Source organism: Hydra vulgaris, chromosome 02 (assembly GCF_038396675.1).
Source record: "Hydra vulgaris chromosome 02, alternate assembly HydraT2T_AEP".
In the NCBI taxonomy this organism is placed as follows: Eukaryota; Metazoa; Cnidaria; class Hydrozoa; order Anthoathecata; family Hydridae; genus Hydra; species Hydra vulgaris.
In genome coordinates, this window is record NC_088921.1 from 45,606,295 (window position 1) to 45,626,629 (window position 20,335).

General features: G+C 28.4%; 1 protein-coding gene across 1 annotated transcript in view; it reads right to left on the bottom strand.

Moving 5' to 3' along the window:
- The window catches only part of LOC100204950 (liprin-alpha-1), a 33,823-nt gene extending 14,019 nt beyond the window's left edge, over nucleotides 1-19,804 (bottom strand). Inside the window, exons 1-9 of the mRNA XM_065791087.1 lie at nucleotides 19,420-19,804; nucleotides 14,212-14,316; nucleotides 13,114-13,215; nucleotides 12,751-12,915; nucleotides 12,223-12,297; nucleotides 12,087-12,152; nucleotides 4,323-4,421; nucleotides 4,113-4,238; nucleotides 1,743-1,889 (exon numbers count right to left, since the gene is read on the bottom strand). Coding sequence (XP_065647159.1) covers nucleotides 1,743-1,889; nucleotides 4,113-4,238; nucleotides 4,323-4,421; nucleotides 12,087-12,152; nucleotides 12,223-12,297; nucleotides 12,751-12,915; nucleotides 13,114-13,215; nucleotides 14,212-14,316; nucleotides 19,420-19,653 — 1,119 coding nt within the window. The 5' untranslated portion in view covers nucleotides 19,654-19,804. The remainder of the gene's footprint in view (nucleotides 1-1,742; nucleotides 1,890-4,112; nucleotides 4,239-4,322; nucleotides 4,422-12,086; nucleotides 12,153-12,222; nucleotides 12,298-12,750; nucleotides 12,916-13,113; nucleotides 13,216-14,211; nucleotides 14,317-19,419) is intronic.
- Nucleotides 19,805-20,335: the final 531 nt, after the last annotated feature.

Below are 20,335 nucleotides of genomic sequence, written 5' to 3' on the forward strand. Positions count from 1 at the left end.
GGAAAAATAAAATGAATTTTTTGTTTTTGCTTACAGTAAAAAGAAGTGACAACGATTACAATGCTTTTTGATTTAGTTTCATTCATAAACTTTTATTAAAAAAAAAAAAAAAATGCAAACTTTGTCTAAAAGAGAGAGGGTCTCATTAGAAAAACAAATCCAAACATAACAACATACAAGGACAAATAAAAAATTTACATAGATAAAGAATGAAAACAAGAAAAATATATTTATTACTATCTTAAGAGCTGTAAGTGTATGAGATGTTATAAAAGATGTTTTTTATCACTGATGTTTGAATGTTTTTGCTGTTAACACTGATGTTTAAATGTTTTTGCCATCAACACTGATAAAGTTTTTACTTTGCATAGCTAAATAATCTGTGTGTTTTATACCAAATTAAAGTTAAAACTTTGAAACTATTTGAACTTTATTTGTTCTTATGTTGTTATTTTTTGTTTGAATGACTTTTTTTGTTTTGTTTGAACTTTAACAAATGTAATGATTACAATAACTAAAATTTAAAATTTATTCAATAAACTTAATTTTTAAAATACAAATACAAAATACTTTCAAACAAAATACATATCTTAAAGTACTTAAAATACAGAATACTTTTACAACTATCAAGTATTTTATAATAGTTGAAATTTAAAACAACAAATCTAATCTATAAATTTTTTGGCTTTCAGCAACAAAAATTGTTAAAAATGTTTATTTGACTACTGATTTTGACGTGGTACAACAATTGTACCACATAACTTCTTTTGCTTATTATTTATTAAAAGTATTCAGAAAGACATATGCCACATTTTTAATTGATATGTCCTCCTGACACTCACAGCTTTAGAGTACTTAGAGGCTTGTTTAGCATCTTAGAAATGTTTTTGGGCATAATACCATTTATGGCCATGTCAATAATTGGTTTATTTTTACTACTCATTTTCACAATTTGGCTGATTTTTTTTTTTTTTTTTAAATTTTTTAAAGTTTTATACAACAATAGCACACTAAGTGCAAAAAAATACCGATGAAACATTTATTTTGAAATCACTAATAATATTACAGTTGCATATGGCACACATGTATTAAATGTGCTAATTATCAAAATTAAGAAATGATTTATATGATTATAAATTTTGGATGTCATAAAAAAAAGGTAAGCATGTTATAACAATGACAAAAATGTTGTTGTTTATATAAAACAAAAAACATTTAAAATATAAATATATCATAAATAAAATAAAAAACATTTAAAATATAAATATATCACAGATAAAATAAAAAAAATTTAAAATATAATAAGATAAAACAAAAAAATTTTATTATAAAAAGATTTTAGTGATAAAAGTAAATATTTTAAGTATTCAAAATTTTGAGATTTAGATGAAATTGAGATTAAAGTTGAATTGGACTCAAGCAGAATTTTTTTGCCAAAAAACTCATAACACCTCTATTATTAGTATTGAACAATTTCTTTGTTGCTTTTCTTTATCAGACATTTTAAAAATAAAAAACAAAGTTTTTTTGACAATTGTCAAAAATCACCAAAACAGTCAACAGGTAATAGTAACAACTAAAGCATTTCTGAAGGTAAAGTTCATAAAGTTCGTATAGTTGGTAAAAGTATATTTCTGATATGCATGACATAAATTTTTGCCACTAAATTTTTTTATTAAAAAAATATTGAGCTACTTCAAAAAAAACAAAAAAAAAAAACAATTGAAAAAATATAAAAATACCTGTTCAAGCATTGTCTGTAAACCAAACAACTCAGCGCGTAATCTTTCTAATTCTTCTCCTGCAGAAGAAAGTTCATTTTGTGAACGCACATAACGTTTTTCTAATACCATCATGCGATTTTCAATATCATTTTTTTGAACTACAGCCTAAAATTTAGAAATCTCTTTTTATAAATTTAGCTGCAAACAATCAACATTTGCATATAATACAGGATTGTATTATATGCAATAAAAATACAAAAAACACGCTTTTTTTAAATCCTAGCCCAGTAGATTTTTTTAAGTAATTTATGGTTTTATTATTATTATTTTATATCTCTCAAAACTTTATCTTTTTATTTAATAGCATTAAAAATAATTATAATTTTCTCCTTTAACTTTATTTAAAAAATATTCAATATTATGCTATTTAACATATAACAAGAATTTTATAATGAAATAACTGATGGATCAACCAAGGAGAGACAAAATAATTATGCAATATGGATGAAGTAGTATCAATAATGATCCAATTATTAATCATAGTGCTTATGACAGACTCAAGTCAAAACTTTTATGCATAACTGATTGTGCATCAAATAAACAGCCAAGTATTGTACCAAACTCCTTTGTAATGTCATTTAATGAAATAGAAAACAAGGAAATATTTTTTGTAGTCAGAAATTGAAAATAAGATTAAAAAAATGAGGTATTTAATCAAAAAAACATATCGAAACATATGGGTGTTCTGAACATTACTGAACAATATTTAAATCTTTTAAAAAAGGAAACAACACACCCAGATGTCATCAAACACATGGTTGCAAAAGTGACAGCTGTCACTTATAAGAATGTGTTGAGTTGTTGCTCTTACTTCTGAACAACCCTGAACTAAGTCAATAGGCCATAGCTATCAAGAAGATGTAATGGTACTATGAAGCATTATATCTTGCATACATAACAAGTCCTCACTTGTTATGTATGCAAGATATAATGGATTGTGATGTATAGAAAAGCATCACAATCCAAAGGATTGTGTTTCCTACAAGGATGTTGAGCAATCAAATTATATCAACAATCTTGTGCAGTGATTGGTGATTAATCATTAACAAGAGAAATGAGAAATCAGTAAAGAAAAAATTGCCTAAAGGATTTCAGTAATTTATTTCTAAACTTTAAAGATTTCCTGCTAACTCAGAATCAATTAAAAGAATATTTTCCATATTTGGTTTTATCTGGTCAAAAGTTAGAAATAAATTAGAAAGCAAAGACAAAAAAACTTGTGCAAATATATAGACAGTATCTAAATTAGATACTCGGTTTTGTAAAAAAATATGTCAAATTCAATTCATTTAGTTTCCAAAAATATTATTGTTAAAAAACCTACTATTAAAAATAATATTGTGTTTGAATTTGAATTTTTGACTACTGCACTCTCAGTAATGCAAATAATAATAATCAGTTACGCATTTATGGTTACCATGCCCTTAGAAACATGAATATTTATAACTCGTAATAGAAAATAAAATAACACGTACCTACAGTAAAAACTAATTATCTGTTGTTTTTATTTACTTATTGAATTAATAAAAAGCAAATAGAAACCATTACTTTCTATTACGCAATGTAATGACAATTCAGTTTAGGTAATATATTTTTGACATATGGGTGACATTGACATGAGTTAGTTAAAATGTTTTCATCTATCACCGTTGACTGTTTAAATTATTTTAACAGATGCTGTAGCCAGATGGTGAATGAACAAATATAACAATTTTTATCTGCATAATAGTAAGTATAAATAACAACACAAAATGGCAGGCATAAACTAAACTAATTTCTAGTTTTTTTGTTGTAAAAATAAGTAAAACTATACAATAATATCATTTTATGTGTGTTTTTATGATGCTGCTTCTAAAAACTAAGCATTTAAGATTTTTTTGTTGCATTTTTTCAAACAAAAACTTTATTTTTAGGGTAATATTAACAGGAATATCACCTCATGGACTAAGAATCAAGCGATTAATAGCAGAATGTCTAACATCTGATGAATATTTCACAATTACATGAAATGAATATATATATATATATATATATATATATATATATATATATATATATATATATATATATATATATATATATATATAAACTTATTAAAAATGTTGTTATTATAACTTTAATTTTAAATTATTTTAAGTTTTTATACTTCGTCAGAATAGTTGTACCAAAAATAAGGTTTGAGTGGTATTTTCAGAAACCTTAGATAGAAGCATGTTTATCATAAAAAATAATTTTTTTGTGTAAGCTTTCTTATTTTTTATTACAAAATTTTTATTTCTTAAAAATATTTTACAATTAAATATGTACAATTATTTAAAAAGATATTACCTCTTCTAATTCTTTGATAATCTTTTGATTGTTTTCCTGAGAAAAACTTGCTTTTCTATTAGTTGTAGTGACTTGATCTTCCAGTTGACTAAATTTTTCTTGCATTTCTTTGTTTTCTTTCATAGACTGAAATTATAAGCATAAAAGTATTTTTTTACTATCTATTTTTAGAAAAAGTCACCAAAAAGAAAAAACAATAAAAGATCATACTTTATCTAACTCCCGTTTCTTTTGCTCTAGTCTATATTTCAGATCATTCATTTCCATATATATTTCATTTATATTGTCATTTGTCATTCCATCTGCAAACTAGAAAAAAAAACATAAATGAACTTTTGCTGAATCCAATATATATATATATATATATATATATATATATATATATATATATATATATATATATATATATATATATATATATATATATATATATATATATATATATATATATATATATATATATATATATATATATATATATATATATATATATATATATATATATATATATATATATATATATGGTTATCCTGTATATCCAATATATATATATATATGGTTATATATATATATATGGTTATATATATATATATATATGGTTATATATATATATATATATATATGGTTATATATACATATGGTTATATATATATATATATATATATATATATATATATATATATTCTCTACTCGACTTATGTCTTGTTTCTGATCCTAGTCAGTGCTCAGTTTCTCCACATTCACCCTTAGGTGCTTCTGATCACAGTTTGATTTCTCTAAAACTAATATCTCATTCTTCTTCATCACCTGAATCCCCCTATTATCGAACCTCTTACAACTACAGTAAAGCTGACTGGGATTCTTTCCGTGATTTTCTTCGTGACGACCCTTGGGTAGAAATCTTTTGTCTTCCTGTCGACAAATGTGCTTCTTACATAACTTCGTGGATTCAGGCTGGCATGGAATCTCGTATTTCCTCTCGTCGATTTCAGGTCAAGCCTCACTCTCCTCCATGGTTTTCTTCACACTGTGCTGCTGCGATTGCCAATCGAAACCGTTACTTCCATATTTATCAGCAAAATAATTCTCCAGAAAACAAGCGTCTGTTTATTACTGTTAGAAACAATTGTCAAAAGGTTTTGTCTAACGCCAAAACCCGCTATTCTCAGGTCATGAAATCTCGTATCTAATCTCAAAAATTAGGCTCTCGTGACTTCTGGGGAATCTTTAATAATATCAATAATAAGGGCAAATCTATAATTCCAACTCTCTAGTATGGTTCAGACTTTGTCACTTCACCTAAAGACAAAGCTGAATTGTTTGCTAAAAACTTTTCATCAATATCATCTCTTGATTCCACTAGTTGCTTTCTACCTGATATTGCCAACAAACAGGTTGATCCATTGCTTGACATTCATATCACTCCAGCATCTGTATCTAAAGTGATTTCCTGCCTAGTCTCTTCTACAGCTTGAGGCCCGGACAACATACCTGTTATTGTCTTGCAGAAGTGTTCTCCGGAGCTGTCGTCTATACTCTCAAAACTATTCAACAAGTGCTTATCAGAGTTTTGCTTTCCAGCCTGCTGGAAAGCGGCATCTGTTATCCCTATCTTCAAAAATTCTGGAGAGCGATCTGATTCGTCTAACTACCGTCCTATTAGGCTTCTTCCTATCATAAACAAGGTTTTTGAATCTTTAATTAACAAACACTTAATTTCTCATCTTGAATCTAATCACTTACTTTCTGACCATAAATATGGATTTCGATCTTCTCGTTCTACAGCTGATTTGTTAACAGTAATAACTGACAGGTTTTATCGTGCATTACATAAAGGTGGAGAGATAAAGGCCATCGCTCTCGACATTTCAAAAGCTTTTCATAAAGTTTGGCATGCTGGTCTTCTCCATAAGCTTTCTTCTTATGGTGTATCCGGCAACATCTTAAAGATCATCGAATTCTTTTCTTTCCAATCGTAGCATAAAAGTTGTCCTCGATGGACAACACTCTTTTTCTTATTCTGTAACTTCAGGGGTTCCTCAAGATTCTATCCTTGGCCCTATACTCTTTTTAATCTACATTAACGATCTTCCAGATATTCTCTCATCTAAGATGGCATTGTTTGCTGATGACACTACCATTTATTCTTGTCGTGATAAAAAACCAACACCCTCTGATTGCTTGGAGGGGGCATTTGAGCTTGAAAAGGATCTTACTTCTGCTACAGCATGGGGCTCACAGTGGCTGGTGAACTTTAATTCAGATAAAACTCAATTTTTTTCAGCCAATCGTTATCGCAATAATTTAGATCTTCCTATGTTTATGAACGGTGATGTACTCGATGAGTCACCTACTCTTCATCTTCTAGGATTAACTCTTACTTCTAATCTTTCTTGGAAACCCCATATATCAAATCAGTTGCAAAATTAGCATCTGCTAAGGTTGCATCTCTTTATCGAGCTCGTCACTTTCTTACTTCAGATTCTATTCTCTATCTCTATAAATCTCAAATCCGGCCTTGTATGGAATAGTTGCCATATCTGGGGCGGATCCTCTAATGATGCCCTTTCTCTTTTAGACAAGGTGCAAAAACGCGTTGTAAACATAGTTGGACCTGCTCTTGCAGCCAACCTCCAACCATTATCACATCGTCGTAATGTTGCTTCTCTTTCTATTTTCTACAAATACTATAATGGGCACTGCTCTAAAGAGCTAGCGTCTCTTGTGCCATCTACTATAATTCATTCTCGTGTTACTTGTCATTCAATTAAGTGTCATCCTTTTTCTGTGACTGTTCCTAAGTGCTCCAAAAACGCATATTCGCCTAGTTTTTTTCCTCGAACATCAGCTTTTTGGAATTCGCTTCCTTCATCTTGCTTTCCTGACTCATATAATTTGCAATCTTTTAAGTCGTCTGTCAATCGTTATCTTGCTCTACAATCTTCATCTTTTCTCTTTCAGTAACTTCCAACTTTAATTAGTGGCTGCTTGCAGCTTTGTTGGAAGCGAAGATGTTTAAAAAAAAATATATATATATATAAATATATATATATATATAAATATATATACATATATATATATATATATATATATATATATATATATATATATATATATATATATATATATATATATATATATATACATACACATATATACACACACACACACATATATATATATATATATATATATATATATATATATATATATAAATTTTTAAAAGGAAATATTTGAAACTTGGTGTTATTTTATAGTATAGAACACTTCAATCCAACCAGATATTTCTCTATTTTGTTTTCAGACCCACCTTAATATATAAATATAAAGTGATTACTATTTTTCAACCTTACTTTTGAAGAAGTTTTTTTTGATAATATAAAGGACCTGTTTGTTGTAAAATGGGCTTAAGAAACCCTAAAATATAGTCTACTAATAAATTTTTTTTTTTTTAGCAATAAAATAAAATTTAAACTTTAAATTTTATTTTATTGCTAAAACTTATATGTAAAATTTTAAATCAAAAAACTAACAATTAACGATCAGTAGAATAAAAATAATTCAAAAGATGTTCAGTACTGACTATGGCCAGATATTGACATATATGTGCACTAATTGCACCTATATCTATCTATAAGTCAGTCCATGTATATACGTTCCATTGCACCTATTCTTATATATCCTAACCCCTATAAAGCTTAGTTAGCAGATGCAAAGGACGCTAACAATAACTCATAAACAACAGATTCCATTGGAAAAACTAATAAAGAATGAAAACTAAACTAAACCCCTACAATTTACCATTAAGAATGAATATATTTTCAAAAACTGAAAATAAAAAATAACAAGTATGTGGATTAACTTTCCAAGCATAATTTTGCATGACAAAATTGCAGATACAATAAACATTTAATATATTTTATTGTTATTGCTTTTCACTAAAAGAAACGTGCAGCTGTACTACTATTGTATTTTTAAAAAAATAACTTTATATAAAGATTCATCTCAATGAGATAAAAGAAACGTGCAGCTGTACTACTATTGTATTTTTAAAAAAATAACTTTATATAAAGATTCATCTCAATGAGATAAAAGAAAAATTTAGATCAACAATAAATACAGTTTAATACAGTAAATATTTAGCTAGTTGAAGACATTTGACTTGGTTTCAAAATCTTTTAATCAAATTGCACACATCTTAGATTATTTTGATAACATGATTATTTCATTTTCTGTTCATTTAATTTTTAGTAAATGAATAAGACTGCAGATTAAACTCTTTAGCTAAATTTGAAAGGTAGCACAGTAGTGCTTTGGATTTAATTTCAGTATTGACTTTAACCCACTACCATATTTGCTAAGAGAAAGTGCTTTTGCAACTCTGCTACCCAATGGAGAGTCAGCATGTAGTGGAAATGTGGAGATGCAGACAATATTACACCTAAAGTGGCTCTATTTGCTGACAACTCAACTTTATACTCCTGTCTTGACAAAAAGTATTCTCTTTTCAACTGCTTCTCACTTCTGTAACAGATTGTGGCTTGCAGTGGATTGCGAATTTTAACTCAAACAAAACTCAGTTATTATATACACTAGCAAACAACTATCGCAATACTGTCAACATTCTTATATTAATGAATGACAACCCTCTCACTCAGTTCTATTATTTAAGTCTTCTTAGATTATGACTCACTACTTACTTCTTATGGGAACCATATATACAATTTTAGCAAAGTTAGCATCTGCTAAGGATGCTTCTCTTTATTGTGCTCATCATTATCTTACTCCTGATTCCATTCTCTACCTCTACAAATCTCTTACTTAATCCTGTACTGAATACTGTTATCATATTTGGGTTGGTTCATCTAATAATGCTCTTTCTCTTCTAGACAAGATCCAAAAATACTTTGTAAATATAGTTGAACCTGCTTTATCTGCAAAGCTTGAGCCTCTCCCCCATCATTGTAAAGTAGGATCTTTTTCTCTTTTCTTAAAATAATATCATGGTCTCTCAAAGGAGATTTCATCTCTAGTTCCATCAATCAAACCTCATAACTGCTTGACTTGTCATTCAGCAATAGCATTCTTCTAAAGTATGTGTCTCTCACAAAATCTGCAGTTTTTCAAATCTTCTTTCAACCATTTCCTTGCTCTTTAACTCTACTCTTTGTTTTCTAGTAACTCCCAACTTAATAGTAGAAGCTTTTTTGTTACAAAGAATTCTTTTCAAAAATGGATTTCAAAAAATTTTTTTTGTTTATTATTAATTCAATATCCTGTAAAGTTTCAAGTAAGTTTTATCTATAAACAAAAACTAAGATGTTTACAAATATCTTACTCTATAAATTGTTTCTAATATTTATTAAAAATAGTTCATTAAATGGGTTAAAAACGACATTACATTCTTGTTACGGAATGAAATCTTAGTTGTCACCTTGTACAGACATTTACATTCATAAGAATTCACCCATTTGTCAGTAAACTAGGTTTGAATCATCAGACTACTGTGCTTTTGTTTAGCACCACTTTACTTTATCACTCAATTTCTCTTTGTTCTATATCGCTCTCCTTCATCTCAAGACTGCACTCTTTTTGATGTTATTTCTGATCAAATTGACCAAGCCCTCTCCCTTTTCCAAAAGCCAATATTCTTGTTGTTGGTAACTTTAATGCTCATCACATTGAATGGCTTAACTCTAGTGTCAGTGACTCTGCCGGCGTTAAGGCCCACAACTTTTGCCTTTCTCTATTTTTAAATCAAACAGTCAACTTTCCAACTCGCTTTCCAGACAACCTGAATCATTTACCTTCTCTACTCGACTTATGTCTTGTTTCTGATCCTAGTCAGTGCTCAGTTTCTCCAACTTCACCTTAAGGTGCTTCTGATCACAGTCTGATCTCTCTAAAACTATTATCTTATTCTTCTTCACCATCAGAATCCCATTATCATTGTACCTCTAACAACTACCTTAAAGCCAACTGGGACTCTTTCCGTGATTTTCTTCGTGATTGGTCTTGGGTAGAAATCTTTCCTCATCCTGCTGATAAATGTGCTTCTTACATAACTTTTTGGATTCAGGCTGGCATGAATTCAAGTCAAGCCTCACTCTTCTCCTTGGTTTACCTCACATTGTGCTGCTGCAATTTCCAATCGAAACCATTACTTCCATATCTATTAGCAAAACAATTCTCCAGAAAACAGACATCTGTTTACTATTGCTAGAAACTATTGTAAAAAGGTTTTGTCTAATGCCAAAGCCTACTATTCTCAGGTCATGAAATCTCGTATTTCATCTAAAAAATTAGGTTATCGTGACTTTTTGAGAATCTTTAACAGTATCAATAAGGGCAAATCTGTTATTCCACCTGTGTTGTACAGTTCAGATTTTGTCACCTCACCTAAAGACAAAGCTAAATCATTTGCTAAAAACTTTTCATCAATATCATCTCTTGATTCCACTAGTTGCATTCTACCTTAGTTAGTCGTCAAACAGGTTGATCCATTGCTTGACATTCGTATCACTCCAGCTTTTGTATATAAAGTGATTTCCTGCTTAGAATCTTCTACAGCTTGTGGACCGGAAAACATAACCGCTGTAGTGTTGCAGAAGTTTTTTGTCATCAAGTCATCTGTCAATCATTATCTTGCTCTATAATCTTCATCTTTTTTCTTTCAGTAAATTCTAACTCTAATAGTGGTTGCTTGCAGCCTTGTTGGAAGCAAAGATATTAAAAAAAAACAACCTAGAAATTCTTTATAACTTTGTTTTCTTTATAAATTACTGAGCAATTTTTTTAGTTAAATTTGCAAAATTTGCATTAAAAGTATGAATCAAATGTTTCTACAATGACATCATTTTTATACTGAAACTCTTAAGAATTAAATACGCTTGAATAAGGTATAAAGCCTGCGGATACACGCAGCATTTTAAAGACTTAAAACTCTAACTAAAATGGAAAATGCATACTTTGCTTAAAATACAAAGTTGGTTTTTCTTGGTATATGTTTACTAATTTATTTTAATCAAAAAAATTCAGCCTAAACATTTTTTTTAAACATTCTCTTTTTCTTTTGTTTCCATGCTATCCATGCTGAAATTACATATGAATTGCATATAAAGTTCATTTTCATTTACATCATGTGATGTGAAAATTGAAAATTGACAATTGGCATAAAATTTTAATGAACATTTAAAATAATTAATTAAACTAAAAAATAAATGTATTCAGATTTTTTTTAGAAAATTTGTCGTTTGCAAGTGGTTTTTTTTGAATATGTAAACTGACCTATACAGTTCTGGAGGCGAGTATGCACAAAGCCTATACCTGTTAATTGCCATTACAATGCCAAATTTGAGATTTGAATATTTAAAGGACAAGAATTATTAAAAAATTAAAGAATTAAAAATTAAAGAATTAAAAATGAAAATTTTAATTTTTTGATATTAGCAGAGTAAAAATATATCCAAATCAACATTAAAAAATTGATACCTGAAATTTATATACTAAGTCACATGTAAAGATAACAATAACTAATTAACTAACATTATTTTTTTTTTGTAAAATTTTAATTTGTTGACAAAAATAAACATCAATTAAATTTTCTTAAACAAAGTAACCTTTATAAACAACTCTATATTCCTGTTGTTTATAAACAACTCTGTATTCCAATTTTCCTGCAAAAGGTGAAATGTTTGCAAAAGTATGAATGATGTTTTCAAAACACAATCATATCAGCAAAAGAAACTTCTCAAGCCATAATTTTTAAAACTTGAAAGATACCTGAACGGCTGGTTATGACCAGGTTCCTGTTATTGAAGACCTGGCCAAATTTGGGTCTAATAAACTGTCAATATTGAAAAATGCAGAAGTTTATGGAATTTTATATTGATAAATATAAAAGTTTATTGTTAACGGTAACATTTTTATAACACTGAATGCAATAATAGTAATATTATGAAAAGTAATTCTTACATTATTTGTTTCAGACTTCTTTACGAATGCTCTTAATTGTTCTTTCTCAGATTGTAATCTGTCAATCTATCAATATACAAATAATGAACTAACTGCAAAATAAAACAATTATTCAATTTAATCAAAATCAAAATACCTCTTGATTTGCTGCTACTAGATCTTCTTCTAAACTATTTGCCTTTTCAACAGCCATTCTTAGTTTTTCTCGAATCTGAAAAATAGAAAGAATATTTTTTTTAGGTTAAATTAAAGGTTAAATAATTTTTTAGGTTAAATATATAATTTAATTTTAATAAATATAAATTAATTAAAATAATTTTTTTCCGGTTAAATAATTTTTTTAGGTTAAAATGCATGAATTGCAAATAAGAGGAAAGATTTAGGTTTGGCCAGGCAACAAAGATTCAAATCAATATTGCAACTGTAATCTGCTATTTCAGAAACATAATATGGATTTGGTTAAAAAAGAAATAAAGAAAAATAATCTCAAACATCTACAAGTAATTTTTTGTTAAGAAAAAATCACAAAAAAAATTTAGCAATTCTTTATGACTAAAATATAAATAACATTCATTATTTAAAAATAGAATATTTTAAAGAAATATAAAACTCTAAAAAACTTAACAAAAAATGTAAATATACATATATATATATATATACACACTTTTTCATCCAGGGCTTTATGATGTTCAAAAAGTGATTTTAATGCCTTTAGCACCTCTACTTCAGAAGAAACACCAGCTGAGGATTGAGCCTGACGCTTTACAACAGTCATTCGAAGTGATCTTTCATGCCTTGAAACTAAACTCTCTAAATGCTCCAGTAACAGCTGAAATATATAAAAAATTAATTTTAATGTATTTCAAATACAAACCTGCTTGAAGTAATAGCAAAGTAATTTACTCTGAACTTTGTGAAAATATTTAACAAGAAGTACAAATATAATAACGATAAAAAACAAAACATTTTTAATTTGAAAGTAATTTGAAAAATAGTAAAATAAAAATTTAAAAAATAATGAAATTACTTTAGTATTGTTTCGCTCAGCTTTTAATTCAGCTATTTCTTCATTGCGTTCATTTAATTTTTCTTTGTTATGAAATAAATCTTTTGCAATATTTACAAACTCCTGGTTGAAACAAAAACATTATTAGTATAAACAGCAATACACATTACCAGTGTTTGTAATCAAAAAACTTGAAAAGATCTTTATATTTTTGGAAAAAAAATTATAAAAATTATAATATTATATAGAAAACGAGTGGTGGGCACCACTGGTTTTCTATATAATATTATAATTTTTATAACACAAAATCTAACTTCACTAACAGATCTGATGCTAATTCTAAAATCAACTACATTAAAATTAACTACGTTAAAATTAAATCATTAAATTAAAGAAATGCTATTTGCGCTAACAGCTAATTGTTTAACAGCTGATCGAATTAGATTCGAACTATTAGTGAAATAATAATTTTTGAATCTCGTTAGTATTAATTCACATATTCACAGAAACCACTCAATCAAGTTTGAAAATGTTCTTACTGGAATATTAGAACCATAATCTATAAAAAAATGAAAATATGCAAACATAAAATAAAATTTAACAAATAGTTATAGTGTTTGAAAAAATTAAACTTGAATCTTTAAAACAAATTGCAAAAGTTTAGACGATCAAAAATAAGTTTTGGTTTTTTTCATCACAATTTTCTATTTTGAAACATATTCTATTTGTAGATTAAAAGATCATAAGGGATTCATGAAAATATGTTAGAGTTTATTTCAAAAATGGATACCATTTATTTACTTAACTCAAAACATAGGGATTTTTGTTTTAAAAATAAATTTCAGTAGAAAATTTTGCAATACAAACATTTCTTTCTTTAAACAAAACAGAACAGATATACTTAATCTTTTATTGATTAACGATTATTATCGGCCAAAAATATTTATTGAAGTTAATAGCTAACTAGTGACTTTTAAGTCGTTAAATAGTTTATAAAAACTGTTTAAACTGTAACAAATTAAATGAGATTGCAGTCAAATTCTAGAAATAAAAAAAAATGTCTTGAAAATTTTATTTATTTTATTACTCTAATCAAGTAAATTTAAAAAAACTTAAAACCTCAGCTAATCCATTTTTTTGTTGGTGAAGCCGTGAAATAATAAGATCATCTTCGTTATCGAATGATGAAATCTTTTGGATTAACTCATCTCTATCAATATTGCACTAAAAAAATATAAACATATATATGAATCATTATTTATTATATAATACATTAAGGGAAGTTTAAGTGTTGATTTATCAGGTAACAGGCTTGGCCAGGAAGGCATGCGATTTCACATCATAATATGACCACACAAATACTATTTGATTTTACTTAACTTGACCATGCCTGTTAATAAGTTTTAAAAACTTGTATGCGTTTTAAAAACGCGCTATAAAAATCTTAACTCAACTATAAAGAAACTTAAAAAAAACTTATCGTTAAAGAAGCAAATAAATTTTCGTAAAAAAAATAGTGAAAAACAAAATAAAAATAACTTTACTAAAACTAAAATAGCAAAAATAAAATTAAAACTTAACTAAAATAACTAATAAACTATAACGATAAAATTATGTTTGGAATAAATAACTTTGAATCGTCGTTTATCTTTACTAGGATTTTTAAAATTTCATATTATGCGAAACCCTTTTTAAATAAAGTAACAACTTACAACTGACAATTGTTTAATAAACACATACATTTAAAAGTTTAAAAAAAGATTCTTAACAATTCTTCACACAAAAAGTAAAAAAAGTAAAAATAATTAAATCGTTTATTTAAAAAATTTTTATAATTTTTTTTTATTTAAAAACATTTATAATAAAAAATAAATGCTTAAATAAATATAAAAAAACATATTATTCATTTATGTTTTTATAAAAAATCATTAGCAGCGATTTGTTACTTTATTTAAATGCGTTTCAATAATATAAAAACATAAGTAAAGATCAAAGTTATTTAATTCAAATAGCTTTCAAAAAAGTTTGTCTTTTTTTTCTTCTTCTCAGCAAAAACTTTAATGATTCTAATATAAAGTTTATTATAGAGACCTTGGCTGTTTAAAGTCGTCGCTTATAAAAATTTTTTTTTTAAATTTTAACTTTTGTTTTACTTATAAAAAAATCTTATATAATTAAAAAATATAAATAAAAAATTATACAACTTTCAATGATACTTAAATTAAAATCATTAGCTACTTTATTTAAAAGCGTTTGCTAATAAAAAAACATTAGTAAAGATAAGCGTGTCGAAATTATTTATTTTTAAAGTAATTAAAAACTAATTATTTCAGCGCATTTGTTTAAAACCCTGGTTAAATCATCAAAACAAAATATTATTTGCGTGGTCATACAAAGACTTAAAATCGCACGCCTTCCTGGCCAAGCCTGAGGTAAGGTATAAGAAAAGCATTTGGAAAGAAACAGTTTGCTTACAAAATACCATTTTTTTTTTTAAACTTCTTCGCTTCTAACAAGGCTGCAAGCAACCACTAATTAGAGTTGGAAGTTACTGGAAAAAAAAAGATAAAGATTGTAGAGCAAGATAACGATTTATAGACGACTTGAAGGATTGCAAATTATATAAACCAGGAAAGCAATACGAAGGAAGCGAATTCCAAAGAACTGATGTTCGAAGAAAAAAAAGAAGACTAAGAGTTTTTAAAGCACTAAGAAACAGTCACAGAAAAAGGATGAGACTGACTTAAATGACAGGTAACACGAGAATGAATTTTAATAGATGGCACAAGAGATGTTAGCTCTTTAGAGTAGTGCTCATTTTAGTATTTGTAGAAAAGTTGGCAGCTAGAGCAGGTCCAACTATGTTTACAATGCATTTTTGCACCTTGCCAAACAGTGAAAGCATATCATTAGAAGATGTGCCCCAGATATGGCAACAGCATTCAATACAAGGCCGGATTTGAGATTTATAAAGATAGAGAATAGAATCCGAAGAGTGCAGTCTTCAGATGAAAGGGAGCGATACAGTACAAAGAGAAAGGCGATAGAGTGAAGTGGTGCTAAACGAAAGTACATGAAAGAATAGTCTGATGATTCAAACCTAATTTCACAACAAATTGGTGAATTCTTACGAATTTAAATGCACAGGGCAAGCATGTGACTGTTAGTGCCTTTATGAGAACATCTGGAAGATCATTAATGTAAAATAAAAAAAGTATAGGGCCAAAATTAGATTTTTGTGGAACACCTGAAGTTACAGAATAAGAAGAAGAGTGCTGTCCATCGAGGACAACTTTTATACTACGATTGGAAAGGAAAGATTCAATAATCTTAAAGATGTTACCAGATACACCATAAGAAGAAAGCTTATAGAGAAGACCAGCATGCCAAACTTTATCAAAAGCTTTAAAAATGACAAGAGGCCTTAACCTTTCAACCTTTATCTAATGCACGATGAAACCTAACGGTTATTACTGTTAGGAAATCAGCTGTAGAACGAGAAGATCGAAATCCATATTTATGGACAGAAAGTAAGTTATTAGATTCAAGATGAGAAATTAAGTGTTTCTTAATTAAAGATTCAAAAACCTTGCTTATGTTAAGAAGAAGGCTAATGGGACGGTAGTTAGACAGATCGCTCTGCAGAATTTTTAAAATAAGGATAATGGATGCCGCTTTCCAGCAGGCTGGAAAACAAGACTCTGATAAGCAATTGTTGAAAAGTTTTGAAAGTATAGACGATAGCTCCAGAGAACACTTTTGCAAGACTATAACAGGTATGTTGACCAGGCCACAAGCTGTAGAAGAGTCTAAGCAGGAAATCACTTTAGATACAGAAGCTGGAGTGATACGAATGTTAAGCAATGGGTCAACCTATTTGTTGGCTATATCAGGTAGAACGCAACTAGTGAAATCAAGAGATGATATTGATGAAAAGTTCTCAGCAAACAGTTCAGCTTTGTCTTTAGATGAGGTGACATTTATATAAATATGAACTTTGGTGACTTTAGATTTAGTCTGAACCATACAAGAGAGGTGGAATTATAGATTTGCCCTAATTATTGGTACTATTAAAGATTCTCAAGAAGTCACGAGAGCCTAATTTTTTGATGAAATACTAGATTTCATGACCTGAGAATAGCGGGCTTTAGTGTTATACAAAACCTTTTTATGATCATTTCTAGCAGTAACATACAGACGACTGTTTTTGGGAGAGTTATTTTGCTGATAGATATGGAAAAAATGGTTTTGATTGGTAATTGCAATAGCACAATGTGAGTAAAACCATGGAGAAGAGTAAGGATTGATCTGGAATCATCGAGAAGGAAAAAAGATTCCATGCCAGCATGAATCCACGAAGTTATGTAAGAAGCACATTTGTCAACAGGAAGACAAAAGATTTTTACGCAAGGGCCATCACAAAAAAAAATCACAGAAAGAATCCCAGATAATAGAATGAAATAATAGTTTTAGAAAGATCAAACTGTGCACCTAAGGGTGAATGTGGAGAAACTGAGCACTTACTAGGATCAGAAATAAGACATAAGTCAAGTAGAGAAGATAAATGATTTGGGTTGTCTGGAAAGTGAGTTGGAAAGTTGACTACTTGAGTTAGGGATTGAGAAAGGCAAAAGTTGTAGGCTTTAATGCCTGCAGAGTCACTACACTAGAACCAAGTCATTTAGTGTGATGAGCATTAAAGTCACCTGCAACAACAATATTGGCTGATGGATAAAGAGTGAGAGCTCGGTCAATGTGATCAGAAATAATATCAAAAAGAGTGCAGTCTTCAGATGAAAGGGAGCGATACAGTACAAAGAGAAAGGCGATAGAGTGAAGTGGTGCTAAACGAAAGTACATGAAAGAATAGTCTGATGATTCAAACCTAATTTCACAACAAATTGGTGAATTCTTACGAATTTAAATGCACAGGGCAAGCATGTGACTGTTAGTGCCTTTATGAAATAAAGGAAGATAACCATCAACACTAAGATCACAAGATGAGACAGCTGAACTCAAATTAGTCTCATAAAGAGCAAGTAGATCTGGTGAACTTTGCAAGAGATAAGACTCAACAGAAGAAAAGTTACTTCGAAGACCACGAATATTATTGAATTATAGGTTTAGAGAACTTGGTGATAATGATGATTTTTTGTGTTTTATAGTTTTTGGTACTTTATTCATTTTTAAATTAGATTGAAGAACTTGACTCAAAGCATAGATAGTACTCAAAAAACTGTTTAATAGCCCAAGCAATTGCCTCGATACTATTAATAAACCCTAAGCCGTAACAAAGGGCTCCAAATGTGACCTCGGCAATGCACACCAAAAGTACAAACAGGGACACCATCCATGCGCAACCTGGCACTGTTAATACTTTGATATTTTCAGCTATTGATGGAATCCCCCTCTCTAAGAGTTTGTGACTACCAGCTGGTCTCAGAACCATAAAACTGAGCTTTAGAGCTGTACCCTCATCATTAGGAGATAATAGAACTAGTTGCTTAGTCAAAAAAACAGAGACATAAGCAAAATCCATGCATCGAGTCAAAAAGATCCAGCATTCAACATCCTAAACTGGAAATAATGTTTTAAAAATACATCTGCACCAGGCTAATAGGTGAAGAAGGGGTGCAAGGCTGGTTAACAGATAGAATCTGTTTACCACTTAAGTCTTTGCCTTGGAGGCCTTCTACAAGACAGTAGTTGGATATATTTAGTATCTTCCCAAGATGGGTATTTTTATAGACACTGCCTCTAGCCTTTACTAAAGCAAGAGCCCCAAGGCAGGGGGTATTTTAATTCAGAGTTGGCATCTCCTAGCCTTTGCCTAAAAAGGCATATCCTACAAAGCAGCAGGGCATGAACCCTACAATAATTTCAATGTAAAATCATAAAACTTTACAAAACATTAGCAAACATACATTTATGCATTCAAATAACTATAACAACTTTGTATTTAATTACTTATTTCTTTGTATATAATTGTTTATACAACATATAGGAATTGTAAAATAATGTAGGAATGGTTAAAAAAGTATAAACTATAAAAAATAATTAAAAGATACGACAGTAATAACAGTAATGCAAATGCACTTATTTTGTAAATGTACAAAATATTAAATTGTTTATTTGTTAAAAGTTTTATAACTAATAAATATATTTTTGCTTCTTTTGCAAATTATTTGGTTAGAAACAGGTAAAATTGTTGCTTTTAAGGTAAATGAGTTTTATAATAATTTTTATTTAAATACCAATTTAATTTGCATTTAATTTGCATCTAAAAAAATTAGACTTTAAAAAAAAATCTATAGAAGGCAAACAAACCTTTGATAAAACAATATCAAACTCTTGTAACAGTGTATCTCTTTCAAACTCAACCTCTTTTAAAGAATTTCTCATATTAGCAAGAGCATCTTGAGTGTCACGCAACGTTTCCATCAATTTGTCTCTTTCATCTAGCATGTTGACCATAAGTTGCTCAAAATTATTATCTTCCAAACTTCCATCCCCTATCATGTCCCCATCTTCAGACAGGGTAGGCATAATATCACAAATCATTTTAAATTACTTTCTTTTAGAGGTAAAACCAAGAATATTTCAAATGCTGCATCACTGCATGAAAGTAATACACCTTTCAGTCATTCCATTTTATAATTGTTATATGCTATATACTTTAACACATATATATTCCATATTCTAAAAACAGACTGTTATTTGAGTTATAATACATACATATATATATATATGTGTGTGTGTGTGTACATATGTGTGTATATATATGTGTGTATATAAATATGTGTGCATATATATACATATATATATATGCATATATATATATGCATATATATATATATATATATATATATATATATAATATATATATATATATATATATATATATATATATATATATATATATATATATATATATGTGTGTGTGTGTGTGTGTGTGTGTGTGTGTGTGTGTGTGTGCGTGTGTGACCGGAGCCCCAGCTAAAAATGAGACTTTTTGCAAATCTGGCCCTGGCAAAATTATAAGATTTAGCAGGGGTTAATAGCCGGGGCTAGAAAAAAATTTATAATACTTTATATATTATAATTTTATGCTTACATTTACTATTTACTAAATACTGACATACATTTATATATTTTTAAACTCTAATTTACTTCCAACAAGATTGCAAGCAAACACTATTAAGTTATGAGCTACTTTATAATAGAGAATAAGTTAAAGTACTAG